Raw genomic sequence first — 20871 nt, 5'->3', positions numbered from 1 at the left:
CATATTAAAAAAAAATAGAAAATAAGAAATGGCAGCACAGTTTTCTACATGTTAAATGGCACTTCACCTTGAAAAAGACCTGAAGTTTGCTTGTTGAAGTGGGTTCCATCCAGAGGGTTGCAGCCTATGGATTATTTTGAAGTGGTTGAAGGAGAGTTTTCGGATTTCCCGTGGGCAGCTGGAATACCAGATGTGGATGGGGGTAGCTCACTGGCTTCTTGTCTCCTCTGTAGTGGCTTAAAATATACGTATAATTTCTGCTGTTTTGCCAGCCGCCTCCTTTCGTACTGTAGCCGTCTGTATGGTTCCAAATTGGTCCGGACACCTCGAGACACTATTCTGCTGCGTTCAGCATTATAATCGTTGTCTTCGAGCCACTGCAACTGTTTTTCTATAACACTTAAAACGTCTGATAACTGCGATGTATCCAGCTGTCGAGGTGCAGCCTTGTGGCCATCGTCCTCTTCATCCTCTTCATCCTCTCCTGGCCCATCGGCAGCAAGTTGCTGCATGTCTTCTGTAGTTAGACGGTCAGGGGGGGACTCTAGAAGCTCATCTACATCCCTTTTCTTAACCCCCTCAAATCCAACTTGTTTCGCTAGATCAACACAGCTTGCTTTGATTTTTTTTAATTGCTCAGAAGGTTCAAATCCTTTAAAATCATGGATCAAGTCCGGGAGCATTTTCTTCCACACGCGATGCAAGCACTCTTTGGTTACATCATTCCAGGCTTCCACAATGATATCAATGGCCATCTTGATGTTAAATCTCTTCCAAAATTCGATAACAGTTTCTGCATTTTCTCCTCCAGTCGCTGCAAGTAACATCTTAAATGTTCGCCTCAGATAGTAAGCCTTAAACAGGGCTATCACCCCTTGCCCTAGGGGCTGGATAAGGGAAGTGGTTTCCGGAGGCAAAAAGATGAATTTGACATTTGGGTTGAGTTCAGCTATGGTCAAGGGATGGCTCGGTGCATTGTCAATAATTATGAGAATCTTAAAAGCTAAGTTCTTTTTCTTGCAATAGTCCTCTAAAACGGGGAAGAATTCAGCAAAAATGTCGATGCAGATCTGGGCAGTCATCCATCCTTTCTTGCTATACCTATAGTGGACGCCTAGGCTGGCCTTCACAATGCCTCTCAAGGCCTGAGGGTTGGCAGAGCGATAAACCACAACAGGCTTCAGCTTCAGGTCTCCGCTGGCGTTGGCTCCGACCATGATGGTCAGGCGGTCCTTGGCTGCCTTGGGGCCTGGGCTGTGCTTCTCAGCCTTAGCGATGTAGGTCCTCCGAGGCATGCGCTTGTAATAAAGGCCCGTTTCATCGAAGTTGAAGATCTGGTCCAGTGTGTAGCCCTCGTCCTTGACCAGCTTCTGGATGAGGGCGGGCAGCTCCTTGGCTGCCTTGAGCTGCGCACTGGCCGCCTCGCCCAGTAGTTGCAGGCTCTGGAAGTTGTAGCGGTGCTTGAAGCCACTAAACCAGCCGCAGCTGGCCCGGAAGGGCGCCACATCGGCTGGGTTGGGCGCCTTGCGCTTGAGGTCGGCGTAGATGGACAGCGCTTTGCCCTTGGCTGTCAGGAAAGTGGTGCCAGAGCGCTTGCCCTCCATCCACAGGCTCAGCAGCCTCTCCATCTCCTCGATCTCCTTAGGCCGCGCGCGGATGGACTTGGCTGCGCTTGTGCCCGTGCCTGTCCGCGATGTCTCCTTGATCTTGACGGCGTTGTCGCGGATGGTGCGCAGCGTGGACTCCTTGAGGCCGGTGGCACGGGAGATGTCGCAGGTCCTCTCGTTGCCTTCAAAGCGCCTGATGATGTCCAGCTTCTCTTTGATGCTCAGCGCCTTCCTTTTGCCGGTCCCACCGGGCAGCTTGGGGCCCGGGCGCTTGGACATGCTGGCCTCTGGCAGCCAGACAGCTGTGCCCCAGCGTCCGACCCGACCTCCCAGAGCGCCCCGGGCCGTAAGGGCCCCGAGACGGCTGCCAGCCGGCGGGCGGTCTGCGCCTGCGCGCTGCCGGGAGGATCCCGGCGGTCGGCTTCCTTGCAGTTTCTCGAGGGCAGAGTGGCACCAGGATAACACCGACTGCCCGGCACCGGGCTGGGCCAAAGCGTCCCCTAACTTGTGAAGGAAGGTGCAAGAAACTCGCGTTATAGCAGAACTGACTGTCCCTTTAAATGGAATTACAGGGAAGGCGAGGAATTGAAGAAGCAATTTGGGGGCTGGGAATTGTCCGCACAGAGCGCATGCGCCAGATGCCCGGCCGGCGAGGGGGTACTCGTAGCTCCAGATTTTTTTTTTTTTAAACGAGTCACAACGCATGCGCTGGGTCGCGGGGCTCTCGGGCTGGGGATGTGGTCTTGGAGAAGAGCAATTGACGTATGGGGAACTTTTTGACGCAGAGCGCAAGCGCAAGGTGTTCCTCGCTTGGGCGGGTGGCTTTCCCTCGCCTCCCGCACCGCGCAGGCGCAGATCGTAGCCGAGGCACCCAAGTTAAGGCGCCGAGGCCGGCTGCGGCGCGGTTATAGCGGATCCCCACGTGAAGGGCGGACATCGCTGGCGCCCGTGAGTCCGGATTGAGGCGAGGGTGGGCCATCTCGGACCGGGGAGGCGGGGCGCTGGAGACCATGGTCGTGCGGGCTCGCCTATGGGGAGTGGAGGACGCGGGGTCTGTTGAAGCGAAGCCCGGGAGGGTTGGGGGGCCGGGAGGGGTAAGAAAGGGGACCTGTTGCTAGGCAACCGGGGTGGCGTTACTAGGCAGCCACGGCGCCCAGCGAAAAGCGTATCCTGCCGTGGAGGGAGGTGGGCAATGCCGGGGAGGGCGGGGCGGGGGAGGCACCCCAGGCCGGGGTTCTCCAGAGCCCTGGACCCTCAGGAAGCGTCCCCGCAAGGGTCCTCTCGGCGCCGGGCCCAGTCTGCGCTCCCAGCCGCGCTGGGGGCGCCGCCCAACAGGCTTTGGCAAGGATCCCCGAGTGCGAATATAGCTCTTGTCCCTGACCCTGGGCCTTCCCCGGCGACAGCTGCCAGGCAACAACTGTCTGTTAGGGGGTAAAGTGTCTGGTCTGGGCTGCCAGGACCTGGGCAAGGGGGGAGGGGGAAAGAAAGGGCCTGGAGCCGCTCCTGCGATCACTAGGATCTTAGGGAGAGACCTGTACTCAGGTAGCACCAGCAGCACCCGCCCCCCTCTGCCCCAGGACTGTGACCCTGGGCAAGTCTTTTGTTGCTGGGGGCCTCTCTGGCCTCATCAGTCAGAGGAGGAGTTGGCCTGGTTCATTGAACTGTTTGTTGTCTTAGAGCTGGAAAGGCTCTCCTGGACTTTTCAGTTCATGCTCAGCCTTTTCATAAGGACATTCGCAGCCCTGAGAGTAAGTAGCATGCTCTGCTTTCTGCAGGTGGTAAGTGCAGGAGCTGGGATCAGAACTCTTGTCCCCGAACTCCAAAGCCACCCATCCTTCCACTGCCTCCATGACTTGTTAAGCCCCTGCAGTAGTAACATTGGATTGGGTTCCATCTTGCCCAACTCTTCATGACTCCTTTTGAGGTTTACCTGGCAGAGACACTGGCATGATTGGCCATTTCCTTCTCCAGCCCATTTTACAGATGAGAAAACTGAGGCAAACAGGGTGAAATGACTTGCCCAGGGTCACACAGCAAAGAAGTTGCTGAGGCCAGATTTGAACTCAGGAAGATGTCTTCAGGATTCCAAGCCCAGTGCTCCATCCCTTGGGCTACCTCACTGCCCTCCACTGCATTTATTTATTTATTTATTTATTCATTTATTTATTTATTCATTCATTTATTTATTTATTTATTTATTTATTTATTTATTTATTTATTTATTTTTAAAACCCTTACCTTCCGTCTTGGACTCAATACTGTGTATTGGCTCCAAGGCAGAAGAGTGGTAAGGGCTAGGCAGTGGGGGTCAAGTGACTTGCCCAGGGTCACACAGCTAGGAAGTGTCTGAGGCCAGATTTGAACCTAGGACCTCCCGTCTCTAGGCCTGGTTCTCAATCCACTGAGCTACCCAGCTGCCCCCTCCACTGCATTTATTAAAGCCCCTTGGGAGAACAGAGACAGTCCCTGCCTTCAAAGAGCCTGGAGTCAACTGCCTAAACAGCTCTGGTCCCAGTCACCTCGATGCCTGCCTGGCTCTTCATTCTCACCCCTAAGTCTCTATTGGCTTCCCATTCCTTGCTGGAGTTTTATTCTTGCCCGATGAGCCAGCAGAGGGCAGCAAGTAAAATGGCCTTACTGGCCACCCAATGAGTGACTCAGAATTCAGAAAAGCCAGAGGCAGAAGGAAGGAACTAGGGGCACCAGGATGAGCTGGGCTGCCCCGCCCTGCCCTGCTAAAGAATTCAGAACCTCCCCTGTGCTGCTGGCCAGCTAGGAAAGGCGGCTTCACCCCCAGGAGTGGGAGCCCTTGCTCCTCCATACCTTAGGAAAGACGGGCGTTGCCTCAGCCCTTGACACAAACCCAGGAACTCCAGGCCTGGCTGCTCTGGGTTTGGCTTTCACAGTTGGATCGTATCTTGGTTGCTTGTCTATTGTTTGTGGGTCTTTGTTTGAACATGTTGATGGTTGCCTGGTTAAAAGTCTCCTGCTTCTGGAGGGCAGGGATTATGGCTGCAGGTGCAGCTCCCTGGAAGGAGCACAAAGCTGGGAGTTAGTTGGCCCAAGTCTAGGCCCAGCTCTGCTGCTTGGGAATCTCTTTTTCAGTCGATGCCCTTTGTGTCGAGATCAGGTCGTTGCCCAGGAATCCTCCTCTCCTTTCTGACCATCAGTGAGCCTTCCTGTGTCACACAGGTTAGAAAAGGGAGGAAAAAACTGTGTGATCTGACAGGCCCTTCTGTTTCTTTGAGCCTTGGTCTTCTCATCTGTAAAATGGATAGAATGGACAGGGGATCTGTGATTTCATTGGTATCTGGAATCAGCGAAGAAAGAGCGCCTTTCACAGGCCATTGCTTACAGCGGTGAGAGGCTAAATGAGCTCTCTCGTCGTTCGGGACCACACAGGTACTGTTTGGCAGAGGAAGACTCCAAGGTCTTCCGGGCTCTCCTGTCACATACAAATAAGAGCCTCAGTGACCCCTCGGCTCCCTTCCAGTTGGAAGGTTCTCATGGCAGTTCCTCCGGAGGCCAGTACGAGGGCTTTAGGGGCAATGCAAACGATGCACCCTGTCCTTAAAGAGATCTGAGAGCCTCTTTTGCCGGTGGGACACCACTGCTGCTTCTGCAGAGGTGAGGAAGAGTCTCGGTCCCAGACAGGATTTTATTGCCCCTGGTTAGACTAGGATGAGGCTGGATACAGAAAATGGGCCAACAGCTGAACGGATGTACCAGGCTTTAGAATGTTGGGAAAGTGGCTGTTACTTGGAGTAGTCTGCTAATGGGCACCAGCTGGCATCTCTCCAGAGAAACTATTTCCAGCCCAGCCTGCTTTCCTTGCCGGCTGCAGACTTCAGAGCTGAGCAAGCTGAGGAAAGGTGATCGGATCACAGCGACCTTCCAGAGCGGGGGAGAGGATGTTTGTTCCTTCATTCTTGGAGGAGGTTCCTGATACTAAATCTTAACTCAAGATAGCAATCCTCCAGTGCAAGGTCCTGACTTGGTGATGACCCAGATGCCTCCACCTTTTGCTTGCCTCATCTTCTGTGTGTTGGCAGGCACTGGCCATCTGTCCCTGGCTCACACCAGAATTGGAGGCTTTCTTGGGCCAAGTTCCCTTCTCATGGATTGCCTTTTTAGCAGCTGTTCCCAGGCCTGATAGCACTACAGGCAGCAGGAGAGGGAAGAGCTGTTTCTGGGCCAGAATCATCCCCGGACATTGATTTTGTCTTAGATTCTCCTCCTTCAAGGCAGGAAAGATGGGAAACACTTTGTCCCCCTCCTCTTGGTTTTCATGGTCTGGGATTTCCAGCTGAGTGTTTGAGTTCTGTGGTCACTTAGCAGACTTGGCTGCCCCTCAACATCTAAGCATCAGGTGCATCATGGAGATGCCCTGAAGTTTAGATCTTCCCTTGATATCCCTGCACAAAGAAGAAGAAGAAATAGGACCCTGACAGTGTCCAGCAGCTCAGAGGCCTCAAACTGATCTCCAGGGGCAGATTGCCTTTCTTTCTGCTTCTTTGTTTGTCCGCACACGGTTGCTAGGGGGTGGGAGTAAAGGCTTGAAGTTCTTGAAGTGAAATACCCCTAGCAGCCAAATTCAGCTCTTGAATACTCAGGGTGCCGGAGTGCTCATCACCTTAAGCTTTCCAGCCTTTTCCTTTGCTGACTCTCTTCATCCTCTGGGAGAATTAGGGCTTGGGCTGGAGGTTTGAGGCCACCCCTCAAGGGTAGGCCCCTTTTATGCTTATCAATCTTTTACACAATTGAGCCTTTGAGGCACATGGACTAAGACACGGAAGCAGTGGGGCACACGGACAGGACACTGCTGGACCTGAAGTAAGGAGGTTCTGGGTTTTGATATTTGATGGGTGACTCTGGCCAAGTCATTTTTCTGAGCCTTGGTTTCTTTGGATAGTGATAATTGTGGTATCTGCCCCACAACATTCTTGGGACTCTTACATGAGGTCAAGTATGTAAAAAGCTGTAAAAGTTCTGAACACTGGACGGAGCCTTTGAGGCCGCTGAGTGTAGCTTCCACAGGGCTTCAGATGATGAAAAGGTGGAAAGCCAGGATTTGGACCCGGGTTCCACATCGGTGCTCTCTCTGTTTCTGCCCATTTTGTTCCCTGCATGCAGACGCACGGCCAGTTTAGTAGGGTCCTCTCGAATAAATGCCCACTTCTGAAGAAGGATTTCTACTCCCACTCTGTGTTGAGGCCGAGCCATCTCGTATCATTGTCAGCCCATTTCTGCTCAGAACCTCCCAGTAGCCTTCTGTGACCTAGTCAGCCATTGGACTACTCAAGACCCTGTTGGGCATTGAGGTGGCACAGTAGATAGAGCTCAGGGCCTGGAGTCAGGAAGACTCATCTTCCTGAATTCAGTCTTGCCTCAGACACTTAGCAGCCATATGACTCTGGACAAGTCATTTAACCCTGCTTGCCTTGATTTCCTCATCTGAAAAATGAGCTAGAGGAGTAACTGTCAGGAAAGCCCCAAACAGGGCGAGGAATAGATGGACACAACTAAAATGACTGCACAACAAGGCCCTCTGCCATCTGGTGCCACCTCATCTCTGTATCTTTATCTCACTCGCTCTCCCCCAAGGAAGCTCTGAGCCAGCCAAAGTAGCCTGACTCCTTGGGAGCCCTGCTTTTGTCATTTTGCCCTTCATGCCTAAACTGCCTCTTCTTTGTCTCTACTTTATAAAATGCTGCCTTCCCCTTACAGCCCAATTTCTAGGCTCTCTTCCACGAAACCTTCCTTGAACCCACCCTCATCCTTGTCAGTGGTGATCCCTCTCCCTTGGACCATGAACAGCTCTGGGTTTAGACCTGGCATGGGTGTCCCAGGCCCCTTCCCTGCCCGACCTCCAGACTCGGAGCTCCCTGAGGGCAGCCACCTTGTCTTATTTGGTTTGGCTTTCCAAATGAGCTGCTGGTGGGTAGTTTCAGTGCAAGTCCGCATGGCCTCCATTGTGAATCCGTTCCCAGCTGGCACCTGGTCTTTTTCCAGAATCGGGGTTTGTTAGGCAGGAAGAAAAGACTTCCACAGAGCTTTATAGACCAACGCCAACAATCCAGATAAAGCTTTTCCTTTTCCTGGCAGGCATAACCATGATGATATTGGGCAGCAGACTCTCAGTGGGTCAGATGATGCCAAGGGCGCTCTTGGTGGCCTTCGTGGCCTTCCTCCTCGTCGTCCACTTGGCAGGTTCCCAGCAAGACTTCACTTCCAGAAAGCAGCAGAAGAGGGAGTCCTCGGGCGATTTCCTGTCTCAGACAGGGTCCACTGTGCGGGAGACTATGGATGCCTGGATCGGGCGGGAGATCATGCACGCTGTGGCCGAGGTAAGGATGAGAGGGCTGTCTTAGGAAGAGGGCTCCAGAGGACAGGTCCAGGTAAGGTTAAAGCCGTCACTTCTAGGCCCAGTTTCGGTTGGATTCCAAGATCCCCCAGAGTAGGTGTTTGGAAAGAATAACGCAAATGCGGGTCACCAAGGGCAGGCTCAGTGGTACGTGGAAGGCCGCCCTCTCCGGTGCATGTAAGTGCTCCCCTCATCATTTTTCGGGTCCTGCCTTTCCCCAAGGGACGAAGGGCAGGGGAAGAGCCAATCCCTTTGGCACGTCTGCTCAGCTGTTATTTAGGCTCATCCACCTGGCATCCAAAGACTTAGCAAAGTGGGACTTGATGGAAGGGCTCAGAGCCGGACTTCCATTCTTCTCATGGGGAGTCTCGGCTGCTCCTCCATGCGTGGATGGTCGCACTGGGCCAACGATCCACTGAATGGCGTCAGTGTTCACGGGAGGCCCAGTGAATGCCCGGCCACTGACAACGCCCGGGCTCTTAAAGGGCGCGACGCCCAGGGGCCTCCGCTTGGTCCTGCCTAGGGAAAGGTCTGGGGGGGGGACACACCGTCTCCTTCCAGCCTCACCCGCTGCCCTCCTCTCTCCTAGACCTCGTCTCAAGTGCTCTGGGCCATCTCCTCAGCCATCTCGGTGGCTTTCTTGGCTCTCTCTGGAATCTCTGCACAGCTCCTGAACGCCTTGGGGCTGGAGGGTAAGGAGGAAGGAACAGGCCGGGGGGCCACGCAGCAGGGCCCTTGTGCCTTGGGTCCTGGAGGGGACCATTTCCAGGCTGCTCTCTCTGCCGGAGGACCCTGGGTCTGGGAGGACGCAGGAGTAGCTTTGATCCCTTCGGGGATCAGCGCTGGCCCCTTCCCTTCTCATCATCTGGGGGAGAGGGAGAGCGCGTCCCCCTTCAGGCTCCGTGAGCACTGCTAACGCTCTCCCTGCCCCCTCCCCAGGTGACCACCTCACCCACGGTTTGAAGCTCAGCCCGGGCCAGGTACAGACCTTCCTGCTGTGGGGAGCAGGGGCCCTTGTCGCCTACTGGGTGCTGGCCCTGTTCCTGGGCTTGCTGTTGGCTCTGCTGGGCCGGATCCTGTGGGGCCTGAAGCTGTTCATCTTCCTGGTGGGGTTTGTGGCCGTGGTCAGGTCTGTGCCGGACCCTTCTGTCCGGGCCCTGATGCTGCTGGGCCTGCTGACCCTGTACGCTCTGCTGAGCCGGCTCACCGGCAGCCGGGCCTCGGGAGTGCAGCTCGAAGCCAAAGTGCGGAGCCTGGAGAGGCAAGTGGAAGAACTCCGCTGGAGGCAGCGCAGAGCCGCCAAGTCCTCCCGGAGTGCCGAGGAGGAGTGAGGGGCTGGGAGCGGGGAGGCCGGGGAGTCACACCAAAGAGCCCAGCGCTCGGGTCAGGGAGCCCCCTCTGCCCTCTCCCCTGCCCTCCTCCCCGTGGAGCCGGGGAGGGCCTGCCTGCGCTCCATCTCCTGTTTCTGCCCTTGAAAGCACACCACTGCCGTGGCCTTGGCACAGCCCTCCAGACACTCGGGCCATGGCCGGACCTCTGTGCTGCGGAGCAGGCCCTGCCCCTCCCCCCTCGCCCCCGTCTGTCTCTGTCTGTGCTGTCCCGGGATGCCAGCCTTTGGTGCCCTCCCGGTGGACCCCGTCCTTGCTTCCCTTTGGGCCTCCTCAGCCAGCAGCCTCCCGGGTCCTGTGCACCACCACACGGTGGGGAGGACGTGAGAGCTGGGCCCCGAGCTCTGGGGAGGTTCCTTTTGGGGCCGGGCCGGGCCGGGTGTCAAATCTGTGACAAGTGCCTTCAGTCGAGCCCGCGGTGCCTGCTTCTTGCCTGCTGTCGTGTAGGGACGAGTATTTTGGGGTCCTGAGCCCAGGAGGGAGCAGCCTCCCCAACTCCGGACCCGCTCTAGCCAAAGCAGCCCCAACGGAGCCCAGCAGCCCGAGCCAGCTTCTCCCTCGAACCCCCTGACCCCCCTGGCCGGGCGCCACTGCCAGCCCCAGCGGGCCGCCTGGGACTACCTTCGTCCCGGAGCTCGGCTCCACCGGCGGCCCAGGGGGGCGGGGAAGGGGGACCTCTTTTTACAGACGCTCATTGGGTTTTCAATTTCAAAGAATGCTCGCTATTTTATCTCGTTCCATATAAAACATGTTTAATCCAAGCCTGGGTCGCGCCTCATTTCTCCCCGCTTCTCCAGCAGGTGGTGCCAGAGGAGGGGGCGGGGCGGAAGCGTCAAATAGTTCCAGTCGCTGCCACCAGGGGGAGCGTGGAGGCAGGCGCCACCAGCGCAGAGGGGGCTGCCCTCCCCGTCCGGCTCCGGCTGCGCCTGCGCAGTACGGGGCTCCTGGGTTGGGGTGGAGAGAGGGCAGCCAGTTGACTAGGAGATCCAGCCTTCCCGCCCCAGAGGCTCACGCACACACCCATACCTGGGACAAGCCTTCTTGCGCGCACATCCTTGGGACAAACCGGCTCGCCTCTTCGCAACGCGCGCACACGCCTGGGACAAGCCCCTCCCATTTACCCACCGAATACTTGTGCGCGTGCACACACGCCTAGAACAAGCCTCCTCCCCAGACGCACACACACCTGTCCGGGACAAGTCTTCCCTCCCCTGTTCTCTAACGTTCTTGCACACGCCCCGGAGGAGTCTTCCGTTTCCTGTTCTCTCCTCGTACATGTGCATACACACGTGTGCACGCAGGCACACCTAAAACAAACCTGTCCTCGCCAAGGAGAGCACCGCGGGACCAGCCTTCCCTCCCGCGTTCTCTCAGCATTCTTAATACACATGTTTGTATCCGCTCGTGCTCCTTACACACACACACCCCCTGGAACGAGCCTTCCCCCTCTTCGTCTCTCCTAGCACTCTTGCACACACAAATCCCAGATGTTCGCCCCGCCCCAAGCCTTCCCTCCCAAGTTCTCAATACTCTCACAGACACATTTGCACCCCCCCCTTTCCCCATACTCCCTCACACACGCACCCCCCCCCCCCTCCTGCGACCGGCAGGCTCCCCGGGGTCTGTGCCCGAGTCGCCATCCCAAGCCTCGGGCAACTCCACGTCCCCCTTCCTCCCCCTCCAGCCCAGGTCGGTTGCCCCTCCCTGATCCGGGCCCCTGAGGGGCGGGGGGCGGGAGGAGCCAGGACCCTGGGCCGGGCATTTAGGGGGCGGGGGGAGGGAGGCCTGTTCGCTAAGACCCGGCGGGTCGGGGGCGGGGCGTCCGTGACTGGGCCCCTCCCCCGCCGCCCGCCCGCTCCAGCTCCATTGTCTGCTCGGCTCGGAGCAGCGGCGGCCCCGGGGCTGGGAGTCCGGCTGGGCAGCGCGGGCAGTGGGGTCGGGCATGCCTGGCGGCGGGAGTGACGCCCCCTGAAGCCTGCGCCGGGAGCATGGGCACCGGCAGCCTCCGAAGCGCTCCTCCGCGGGGCCCTAGGCGCCCGGGGCTCGGCTGCCTCTGGGTGGCCCTGCTCGCGCTGAAGACCGTGCGAGGTGAGGGGACCCCTGGGGCGGAATGGGGGAGCCCTGGCGGGCTGAAGCTTGCTGTGGGGCTACTGGGGTGGGAGGCCCCGGAGGATCTCGAGTCCCGCACCCCCGCCTCGAAAACAGCCAGGATTCAACCCCCTGCCATAGGGGTCCCCGACTTGCACCGCCTTCTTCCCTCTCCACCCAAGAGCCCCCCTGGGATCCCTGAGCAGAGGGCAGCTTCCTTCCTGCCCGGGACTCCCGGCGTCCCTCCGGGGTCGGAGCTTTCTTTTCCAGCTTCTCCCGGGGCTGCTCTGTGCCCTCTTTCCCAGGGGCCCTTGCTCCACGATGTCCCCCCACATTTCCGCCGAGGGAGCATCTCCCGGTTGGCCCCCGATTGCAGGACCGAGCAGCCGGTCGGGAACTCTTCCTTCCCTCCGGGCTTCACTGGACCTTTGAAGGGGGCGGAGGAAGCGGGCGGCCACCTGTTCGAGCAGGACGTGGCCGGCCGCTGTTACCTGGGGAAGGGACCGCGCTGGCTTTGCGGAGGGGCAGCATGGGGAGGGCAGAGCTGTGGCCAGAGATGCTCGAGTCTTCCCTAGGAACTCTGCGGGGTGGGCCAGTTCTGGGGCAGATGGGAAATCCGGAGCGGGCACGAAGCCCTGCTCCCGGCCTCAGTGACCCTGGACAAGTCACTTCCCCCTTTGCCTAGCCCCAGCTCCCTTCCGTCTCAGAACAGATACCAGGACAGAAGGGAAGGCTTTAGAAAAAAACGTGAAAGTCAAAGGCAGGCCTGGAGCCTTTGGGCCAGGGTTGGGGGGAGGGAGGCAGGGACAGGCTGGGGTCCTCAGTGGGACCAGCCACCTGTTACACCCGGGCTGGCCACAGGACCTGGATGAGGGAGGGCAGCCCGCTGGCTCTCAGGCTCTCAGGCACACTCTCCCCTCCTGGGGGGGGGGGGGCAGATCTGGCAGCATCTCTCTGCCACCTGCTCCCTCCCTCTGGGCCAAGACAGAACCGAACCTGACACCTGGGCCACCCCCGGTGGGTGCTTCCCCCACCACCCAGCCCTGGCCTCAGCTCCTTCCCATAACTTGCCCCAGAGGCAGGGATGGCGGCTGTTATTATCCTTTCTTTACAGATGGGAAAGTTGAGGCTCAGAAAGGGAAGTGAGGAGCCACCAAGATATCTAGTCCAACCTGCCCTGGACCAGGCCTCCATCCCTACCAAATCTCTGCAGGTGCCAAGGAGGGACAGAGGCTGCCTCGAGGCTCGGCCTGAAGCCTTCCAGAGCAGGCTCTCCCCTCTGGCTTCCAAAAGCGCCCAGGCCTCAGTTTCCCTCTTTGTCACTTCCGGCCAAGGCTCCCCTCTCGCACACAGCCCACTCAAGATGACCCCTTGGCGGTCTCCCCGACCTCCCTGTGGGGTCTGACCAGGGCAGAGAGTGGCAGGCCTGGGCTTTGGGCCTCTCTTATTGGTTTATCTTTTTTCTAAAGCCCTGACCTGTCCCAGTAGCAGGCCTAAGACTGAAGAGTGGCAAGGGCTGGGCCCTGGGGCTAAGTGACTTGTGCAGGGTCACCCAGCTAGGACGTGTCTGGGGTCAGATTGCTTCTTCGAGCAGCCTTGAATGAGTGTCTCACTGTTCACTCAAAGTGAGTTTGGGGTCCACCAGGACCCCCAGGTTTTTGGGGTGTACTAATACCAAGCCATGCCTCCCCTCTCAGACTCATACCCTAGCCGGGACTCCCAATTCTCTTGCCAGTCCCTTCTTCAAGAAGGTGTTCTTTGTCGTCTTTGGGCCCTGAATCTTGCGTGCACCCCAAGTTCTTACCCCATCTTCGGCCTGTCCCCTGGCCTAGTACAGGGAGACTAGAAGACTCTCGCTGACGCCCTAATGGCCCAGTGCTCTGCCAGCAGCCTCGGGGGCCACAAAGCTTGCCTTCCCGGCTCAGCCAGAGGCACCGGGGGACACGGAGGGAGAAATCGAGGGGCTCCTAAAGCCCGCAGAGGGGCCGGGCATCTCGGTGGCCTGAGGGCTCCCCCGCCTGACCCACTGCCCGGAGTTCTTAACCCACCCCTTAGCTCTAACGCGAATGGACTGTCTGGGGAAGGGGCGAGATCCCCGTCCCCGGGGGGGCAGTGCTGGCCGTTAAGGGGACTCTGGCTCAGATCTGGCTCGTCCTGGTTGTCCTCCAAGGCCGCCTCCGGACCCTGCGGGCTGCCCCTGCCCGGCCGTCATCCCTGCTGTTCTTTCCCCCGCTGTAGGGAGTGTGGACACGGAGCCCCCCGACCCGGTCTACCTGCCGGCCGCTCTGGAGCTCCTAGAAGCCCCGGAGTACTTCCGCCTCCAGCAGATCGGGCGCTACCCTCCCGCCAACGCCTCGATGGGCTCCCGCTCCGAGACCTTCCTGCTCCTGCATCCGCAGCCGAGGGCACAGCCCCTCCTCCGGGCATCCTACCCGCCCTTCACCACCCAGCAGGTACCGCGCGGCGGGAGAAGTGGGGGCAGGCTGGCACGGATCTGGAGAGGGCCCGGGGCCCGATGCCGCCTCACGTTCCTGCCCGCTCCCTGCGACCTTTTCCCTGCGGCTCCGGTGCCAGGCGGGTTCCTTCCTTTTCCCGCAGGCGGTGCCAGGCCGGGCCACGGAGCCCAGCGGCTTGCTCGCCGCCTGGGATGTTCGGGCCGTGTCGGTGGAGACCGTCCTCACGCCCGTGGAGCCCCACGCCCGGGTCCTGTTCTACCTCAAGGGGCAGGACTGGCAGCCGGGCCCCCGACCTCTGCCCTGTGCCCGGCTCCACGCCACCCACCCCCTGGGCACTGCACACCGCGCCTGCCGCTTCCAGGTGAGTCCCTCTGTGGATGTGGGGGGAGCCCGCGGCGTGGGCGGGAATGAAGCGAGGCCGGGGGGCCGTCCGGAGCGCCCCTCGTGCAGGAGGCTGGGCAGCGCCTTCCCTCTGCCCCTCCTGGGAAGTCCGGGGTGCCGGGGGGTCCGCCGGGGCGGAGGAAGCCGTGCCTGGCTGCCCGCCTAGACGTTCCCACGCCCCTCCGTGCCCCCCTTCTGTCCCCCTTCACTCGGCCGGCAGCCGTTGGTCCGGGAGGGAGAAGAGCGGAAGGCGGGGGGCCCCCGTCCCTGAAGGAAGCCCGATGGGGCCCTTCCGAGAGGGGGAGCCCCGGCGAGATGCTCTCCTTTGTGCAGCCTCCCCTGGGCGCGTGTGTGGTGGAGATGGAGCTCCCCCGGGCCTGGTTCTCCAGCGTCGCCGCCACCAGGGCCGAGCTGGCCTACACCTTGGAGCCGGCGGCCGACGAGCCGGGGCGCTGCGCTCCCCCCGGGGACGCGCTGCCCCCCGAGCGGCCCCTGCCCGTGGGCTGGGTGGAGATCCAGCCGGCCGACCCCCCTCGCCAGCAGGAGGTGCCGCTGGACGCCGCCGTCCGCCTGCGCGTGTCCGACGCCGCCGTGAGGCCGGGGCAGCCCTTCCACGCGACCCTTCTGCTGCGGCGCAACTTCACCGACGAGCACCTGACGCTCTGGTGAGGGCCGCGGCGCCCCCTGTCCCCCGACTCCCCCCAGCCTGCCCAGGCTCGGACCCCTGGGCTGCCCGGGGGAGGTCTGGAAGCCGAGGACCTGGAGCCGCCCAGGACCGCCCAGCCTGGCCCTCGGGCTCCTCTTCGGCAGAGCAAGGACGCCGGCCCGCCGCCCCGAGATCGCCTTCATCTGTGGGTCCCTTTCGGTTCTGCATTTGGGGTTCTGCACCTGGCCCCCCTCCCAGGCTCCACGGACTTCTCCTCCCCTTTGTCCTTCTCTGCTCTTCGGCGGCGGCCACAGCGTCCCGCCAGCATCTCTGTCACCGAGGTGTCCCGCGGCCCGTGTCCTCCCTCCCCGTCTGTCTGTCTGTCTGCGCGGCCTCGCTCAGGCCAGCACGTGACTCCGGCCGCCTCCCTCCCCAGGGTCAAGGTCAAGAAGGGGCTCCAGGTGATGGCTGCCCGCCCGGCGCATCCCTCCCTCTGGACGGCCCAGCTGGAGCGACTAAAGGGCTCCAAGCACCCCACGGTGCTCATCAGCTGCCGCGCCACGGGCGCCCGGGGCCCCAACATCAGGTAGGGCCGCTGCCCGGCCTCCCTCCCTCCCCTAAGGAGGCAGACGAGACCCAGGGCCTCCCCGGAGGAGCTCTAGTCCACGGGGTGGGAAAGTCAGAGGGCGGCTGCCGAGGGCTCCAGGAGAGGGGGAGACGGGGGAGACGGGGGGGGGAGACGGAGACGGGGAGACAGGGGAGACGGAGATGGGGGAGCGGGGGGAGATGGGGGAGATGGGGGAGATGGGGGGAGATGGGGGAGACGGAGATGGGGGAGCGGGGGGAGATGGGGGAGACGGAGATGGGGGAGACGGGGGAGCGGGGGGAGATGGGGGAGACGGGGGAGATGGGGGAGATGGGGGGAGATGGAGGAAACCGAGGAGATGGGGGAGATGGGGGGAGATGGAGGAAACCGAGGAGATGGGGGAGATTGGGGAGATGGAGGAGACGGGGGAGACAGAGATGGGGGAGACGGAGATGGGGGAGCGGGGGGAGATGGGGGAGATGGGGGGAGATGGAGGAGATGGGGGAGACGGGGGAGATGGAGGAGACTGGGGAGACGGAGGAGACAGAGACGGGGGAGCGGGGGGAGATGGGGGAGACGGGGGAGATGGGGGAGACGGGGGGAGATGGGGGAAACCGAGGAGATGGGGGAGATTGGGGAGATGGAGGAGACGGGGGAGACAGAGATGGGGGAGACGGAGATGGGGGAGCGGGGGGAGATGGGGGAGACGGGGGAGATGGGGAAGCAGGGGGAGATGGAGGAGACTGGGGAGACGGAGGAGACAGAGACGGGGGAGCGGGGGGAGATGGGGGAGACAGAGATGGGGGAAATAGGGGAGACGGGGGAGAACAGGGGAAGGGGTGGTCATAGGCGGCAGCAGGTGGGCTGCTCTCGTTTGATGGCCTTCTGGACGAGCCAAAGAGGAAGCTGGGAGCCAGGGAGGAAGGACAGGACGGAGGGACAAAATGAATCCATGAGTGGGAAGAGCCTGGCTGGGGTTTCCCAGCGTGCTAGTCCTCCCTGATCCTCCTTTCCTCTCTCTGGCTCCACTCGCCTCCTTCTGGAAGCCCACCTGGATTCTCTGAGTTCCTGTGGGTGGACTTTATGGTGGAGAACGGCACGGGGGCCGCCGCGTCGTCCACCCGGCCCGTCACGTGGCAGCTGGAGTACCCCAGCCAGGTCCCCGAGGCCAAGAAGGACAAGATGGTGTGGGAGATCCTGGTGGCGGAGCGGGACGTGCGGGCACTCGTCCCCATGGCGCAGGTGACGGGCCGGTTCCCAGCCACCCCAAGGGTGTCCTCGTGGGGGGGGGCGTATGGGCGGGCAGGGATGGGCGTGGTGACCGGAGCCGCCCCGCCCGCAGACGGAGGAGCTGGTGAACACGGCCCCGCTGACCGGCGTCCCTCGCAGAGTCCCCATCCGGCTGGTCACCGTGGAGATGGGTGGAAACGTGGCCGAGGTCACCGAGCAGGTGGGCTGCGAGTCGGCCAACACGCAGGTCCTGCAGGTGAGTGACCCCCCAGCCCGCCTCCCCTTTCCCGGCATCCTGCAGTGTTGTCTGTGGGACGAGAAGGCCGGAGCGCAAATGTGGCTCGGGTTGACTTTTCCGGCCTCAGTTTCCTCAGCTGTAAAGTGAGGAGGTGCGCGAGGGGGCTCCGGCGTCCCCTTCATCGCCCTCCGATGGCCTCGGGGCCCCTCTGTAGCGAGGACGGGGCAGGGTCAGGCCTGGCCCCGGGCGCAGAACGGGCAGCCCTGGCGGTGCCAGCCGTGATCGGCAACAGCGCGTGGCCGGCTGTCCTCTTGGGGGTCACCCGGGGGGCGGCCCCGGCTGCCTCCTCCAGAGCCCCGGCTGGTGCAGGGGCTCAGGGGGCCCCGTGTGCCCCGGCCGAGTCTGGGGGCGGCCATCGGGCCCGGAGACGCGTCCCGGGTCCCAGCGTGGCCTCGGACGCTCTGTGGCCGGGCCGGGGCACGTCTGGGCTGGGCTCGGCGGCCTCTGCTCTGGGCCTCGTCCGGCCGCCCGCTCAGCCCTCGCCCCCCCAGGTGTCGGAGGCGTGCGACGAGGCCTTCGTGGAAGGCAAGGAGAGCCGGGGAGGCCGCGGCGTGCGGCTGGACTTCTGGTGGCGCCGGCTCCGGGCCTCGCTGCGCGTGACCGTGTGGGCCCCGCTGCTGCCGCTGCGCGTCGAGATGACCGACACCAGCCTGGAGCAAGTGCGAGGCTGGAGGGTGCCCGGGCCGGCCGCAGGGTGAGTCCGAGCTCGGACCCGGAGGGAGGGGGGCAGCCCCCGAAGGAGGAGCAGGAGCCGGCGGGGGCACGGCAGGGCGAAGGCTCCCTCCGGCCGCCTGGGCAGGGGCTCCGGGCCCGGCCTGGGCGGTTCTTGGAGGGGGGAGCGGCTCCCCGGGGCACCCCGACCCTCCAGGAGCCTGGCACGGCCGTGCTCCAGAGGGCCCCCGCGGCCCCGCCTGCCATCTTGGAGTCCAGCCTGTGTGGCTCAGGGCCGGCCCGGGGTCGCCTCTCGCCGCTCTTGGCAAGGCCGGGGTCCGGGAGACCTTGGGCCGCCCGTTTCCTCCTCGGAGCCGTGGAGGGTCAGGCCGGGGGAGTGGACGGTGGGGCGACCGTGCGGCCGGTCGGAGGACTGACCGCTCTGTGCATGGCCGGGCAGCGCCCCCGCGGAGCCTGACGAAGGAGGCGACGAGGCAGAGCGGCGGGCCCGGAGCTGCCGGCTGCAGTACCAGCGGGCGGCCGTGCGCTTCCTCGTTCCCTTCGTGGCCCACCCTGCAGACGGAGGCCGCCATCTCACTTATCTGCTGGGCCCCGACTGGCTGCTGGACGTGTCTCACCTCGTGGCGCCCCACGCCCGTGTCCAGGACCCCCGCGTGGCCACGCTGGAGGGGGGCCACGTCCTGGTGGGCCGGGAGCCGGGGGTGACGTCCCTGGAGGTGAGGGGGAGCCGGGGGTGACGTCCCTGGAGGTGAGGGGGGGCCGGGGGTGACGTCCCTGGAGGTGAGGGGGGGCCGGGAGCTGGGGGTGACATCCCTGGAGGTGAGGGGGAGCCGGGGTGACATCCCTAGAGGTGAGGGGGGCTGGGAGCCGGGGGTGACGTCCTTGGAGGCGAGGGGGGGGCTGGGAGCTGGGGGTGACGTCCCTGGAGGTGAGGGGGAGCTGGGGTGACATCCCTAGAGGTGAGGGGGGCTGGGAGCCAGGGTGACATCCCTAGAGGTGAGGGGGGGGCTGGGAGCCAGAGGTGACATCCCTAGAGGTGGGGGGGGGGCCGGGAGCTGGGGGTGACGTCTCTGGAGGTGAGGGGGAGCCGGGGTGACATCCCTAGAGGTGGGGGGGGGCCGGGAGCTGGGGGTGAAGTCCTTGGAGGTGAGGGGGAGCTGGGGTGACATCCCTAGAGGTGAGGGGGGGGCTGGGAGCCGGGGGTGACATCCCTGGAGGTGAGGGGGGCTGGGAGCCGGGGGTGACGTCCTTGGAGGTGAGGGGGAGCCGGGGGTGACGTCCCTGGAGGTGAGGGGGGGCTGGGAGCTGGGGGTGATGTCCTTGGAGGTGAGGGGGAGCTGGGGTGACATCCCTAGGGGTGAGGGGGGCTGGGAGCCGGGGGTGACGTCCCTGGAGGTGAGGGGGGGCCGGGGGTGACGTCCCTGGAGGTGAGGGGGGGCCAGGAGCTGGGGGTGACATCCCTGGAGGTAAGAGGGCGTGGGGGAGGCGTGGGGGGCCCCCGTCAGCCCCTCCCCCTGCTCAGGTCCGCTCGCCGCTGTCCGACTCCATCCTCGGGGAGCAGACTCTGTCCGTGACGGAGGACAAGGTCTCTGTGCTGGAGCTGCGGGTGCAGCCAGTGACGGGCCTCTCGCTGGCGCTGCGCCGGGGCCCTGCCCACCCCGGGGAGATCACCGCCACGTGCTGGGCACACACGGCGCCCCCTGGCTCAGAACAGGTGAAGGCCGGGCCAGGGCCCGCGGGGCGGGGGGAGGGGATGGGGTGCCCCCCGCGGCCGTGCCGGGATTGACGCCGCCGCCTCTCTCCCGTGTCTGCTTCTCCGTGTCATCTCGTCTGTATGTCTGCGTGTGGGGGGTTTTGGGGTGTCCGCGTGCCTGTGTGCCCCCGGCCCGGCCCTGCAGGAAGTCTCCTTCTCGCTGTGGCTGGCCTTCTCGGACCACAGCGTGGCCCCCGCAGAGCTGTTTGACCCCAGGGACCTGGCCCTGTCGGTCTCCACCGAGGAGCCCGGCGCCTTCTCCCCGGCGGCCCCTGGCAGGGAGCCGGGGGGCTTCTTTGGGGGGCTGGTGAGCGGCGGGGCCCAAGAGGGGATGCCCCTGCAGGTGGGCCTGCACTCGCCGGAGTCCTGCCGCCGGGGCAAGCACCGGCCCCCGCTGGCCTCGGCCACGGCCTGGCTGGGGGCGCCTCCCGTGCCCCCTCGGCAGCACGAGCAGGTCCCCCCGTCTGCCTCGGCCCCCCCGGCCCCCAAGGGCCCCGGAGGTGGGGGGAGGCGGCCGGGGCTGGAGGGAGAGGGGGGCCTAAGGAGCAAGTTTGAGCTCCCCGAGGACCACCAGGAAGAGCAGGAGGAGGAGGAGGAGGAGGAGGAAGAAGAGGAAGAGGAGGAGGAGATGGTGAGGGCCCCCCAGAGGGTGACGGACCTGGAGCTGGGCCTGTACGCCCTGCTCAGCATCTTCTGCCTCGCCATCTTCATCTTCCTTGTCAACGGGGTGGTCTTTGTGCTGCGCTATCAGCGCAAGGAGCCCCCCGACGCCCCGGCCTCCGGGGGCCCCGCTTCCCCTCAGCCCCACAACTGGGTCTGGCTGGGGACGGACCAGGAGGAGCTGAGCCGGCAGTTGGACCGGCGCCCCCCCCGGGAGGAGAGACCCCCAAGCCCGGCCCCCCCTGCCCTGGGGGAGGGAGGCTGCCGCTGTGAGGGAGGGGGAGGAGGAGGGGGGAGCAGCCCGGACCCCCCCCCTCCCCTGGGGGCCACCCTGCCACGGAAGGAGCCGGGGGGCCGGAGGAAGCGCGTGGAGTTCGTGACCTTCGCCACGGCCCCCCCCGCCCGGCCCCCCGAGGAGCCCCCGGCCCCGGCCGTGCAGTCCATCCTGGTGGCCGGGGAGGAGGACATCCGCTGGGTGTGTGAAGACATGGGGCTCAAGGACCCCGACGAGCTGAGGAGCTACATGGAGAGGATCCGGGGCAGCTCCTGACTCGGGGGCTTCCCCAGCCCAGACGTCTTTGTGGGTGTTGAACTTGCCCTCTGACCCCCCTGCCTGCCGCCCAGCCCCGGCCCCGGCCCCGGCCCGCTCCCCTCCCCGCCTCGCTCGTTATTTATGACAAACGGTTTATTCTCACGTTGGCTACAAAATAAAATAGAAAGGAAATGTCCGAGCCCAGGCCGA

The 20871-nt window shown here is 62.8% G+C and overlaps 3 protein-coding genes across 5 annotated transcripts in view; 2 read left to right on the top strand and 1 right to left on the bottom strand.

Annotated features, from left to right (window-relative positions):
- Positions 1 to 10120, top strand: part of TMEM109 (transmembrane protein 109) — a 12232-nt gene extending 2112 nt beyond the window's left edge. The window contains exons 1-4 of one of the 3 annotated variants that reach the window (XM_056801649.1): positions 1 to 2264; positions 7713 to 7954; positions 8561 to 8663; positions 8911 to 10120. The exon at positions 1 to 2264 is cut by the window's left edge and continues 2112 nt beyond it. In XM_056801649.1, the coding sequence (XP_056657627.1) occupies positions 2168 to 2264; positions 7713 to 7954; positions 8561 to 8663; positions 8911 to 9302 (834 nt within the window). In that variant the 5' untranslated portion in view covers positions 1 to 2167 and the 3' untranslated portion in view covers positions 9303 to 10120. Of the gene's footprint in view, positions 2265 to 2315; positions 2556 to 2874; positions 3356 to 7712; positions 7955 to 8560; positions 8664 to 8910 lie in introns of those variants that run through there. The other 2 variants (XM_007497608.2, XM_001379294.4) reach the window with 2 other exon arrangements.
- LOC130455199 (tigger transposable element-derived protein 1-like) lies at positions 132 to 1886 on the bottom strand. The gene has a single exon (XM_056803732.1). It carries the CDS (start codon positions 1884 to 1886, stop codon positions 132 to 134), a length of 1755 nt encoding a protein of 584 aa, XP_056659710.1.
- A 1035-nt stretch (positions 10121 to 11155) lies between the features above and the next one.
- TMEM132A (transmembrane protein 132A) lies at positions 11156 to 20857 on the top strand. The gene is made up of 11 exons (XM_056801647.1): positions 11156 to 11447; positions 13686 to 13900; positions 14046 to 14264; positions 14618 to 14949; positions 15367 to 15516; positions 16563 to 16758; positions 16859 to 17002; positions 17536 to 17738; positions 18156 to 18432; positions 19239 to 19430; positions 19615 to 20857. Exons 1-11 carry the CDS (start codon positions 11348 to 11350, stop codon positions 20677 to 20679), a joined length of 3093 nt encoding a protein of 1030 aa, XP_056657625.1. The 5' UTR covers positions 11156 to 11347; the 3' UTR covers positions 20680 to 20857.
- Positions 20858 to 20871: the final 14 nt, after the last annotated feature.

The sequence above is a fragment of the Monodelphis domestica genome, chromosome 6 (assembly GCF_027887165.1).
Source record: "Monodelphis domestica isolate mMonDom1 chromosome 6, mMonDom1.pri, whole genome shotgun sequence".
Lineage (NCBI taxonomy): Eukaryota > Metazoa > Chordata > Mammalia > Didelphimorphia > Didelphidae > Monodelphis > Monodelphis domestica.
This window is presented reverse-complemented; position numbering and strand designations above follow the sequence as displayed.

What these genes read in the sequence shown, in the direction of transcription:
- LOC130455199 (XM_056803732.1), bottom strand. Translation starts at nt 1,886, where the DNA reads ATGTCCAAGCGCCCGGGCCCCAAGCTGCCCGGTGGGACCGGCAAAAGG.
- TMEM132A (XM_056801647.1), top strand. Translation starts at nt 11,348, where the DNA reads ATGGGCACCGGCAGCCTCCGAAGCGCTCCTCCGCGGGGCCCTAGGCGC. An exon ending in ACCGCGCCTGCCGCTTCCAG is followed by an intron (nt 14,265 to 14,617) that starts GTGAGTCCCTCT and finishes TCCTTTGTGCAG; the next exon opens with CCTCCCCTGGGCGCGTGTGT. An exon ending in GCCCGGGGCCCCAACATCAG is followed by an intron (nt 15,517 to 16,562) that starts GTAGGGCCGCTG and finishes TCCTTCTGGAAG; the next exon opens with CCCACCTGGATTCTCTGAGT.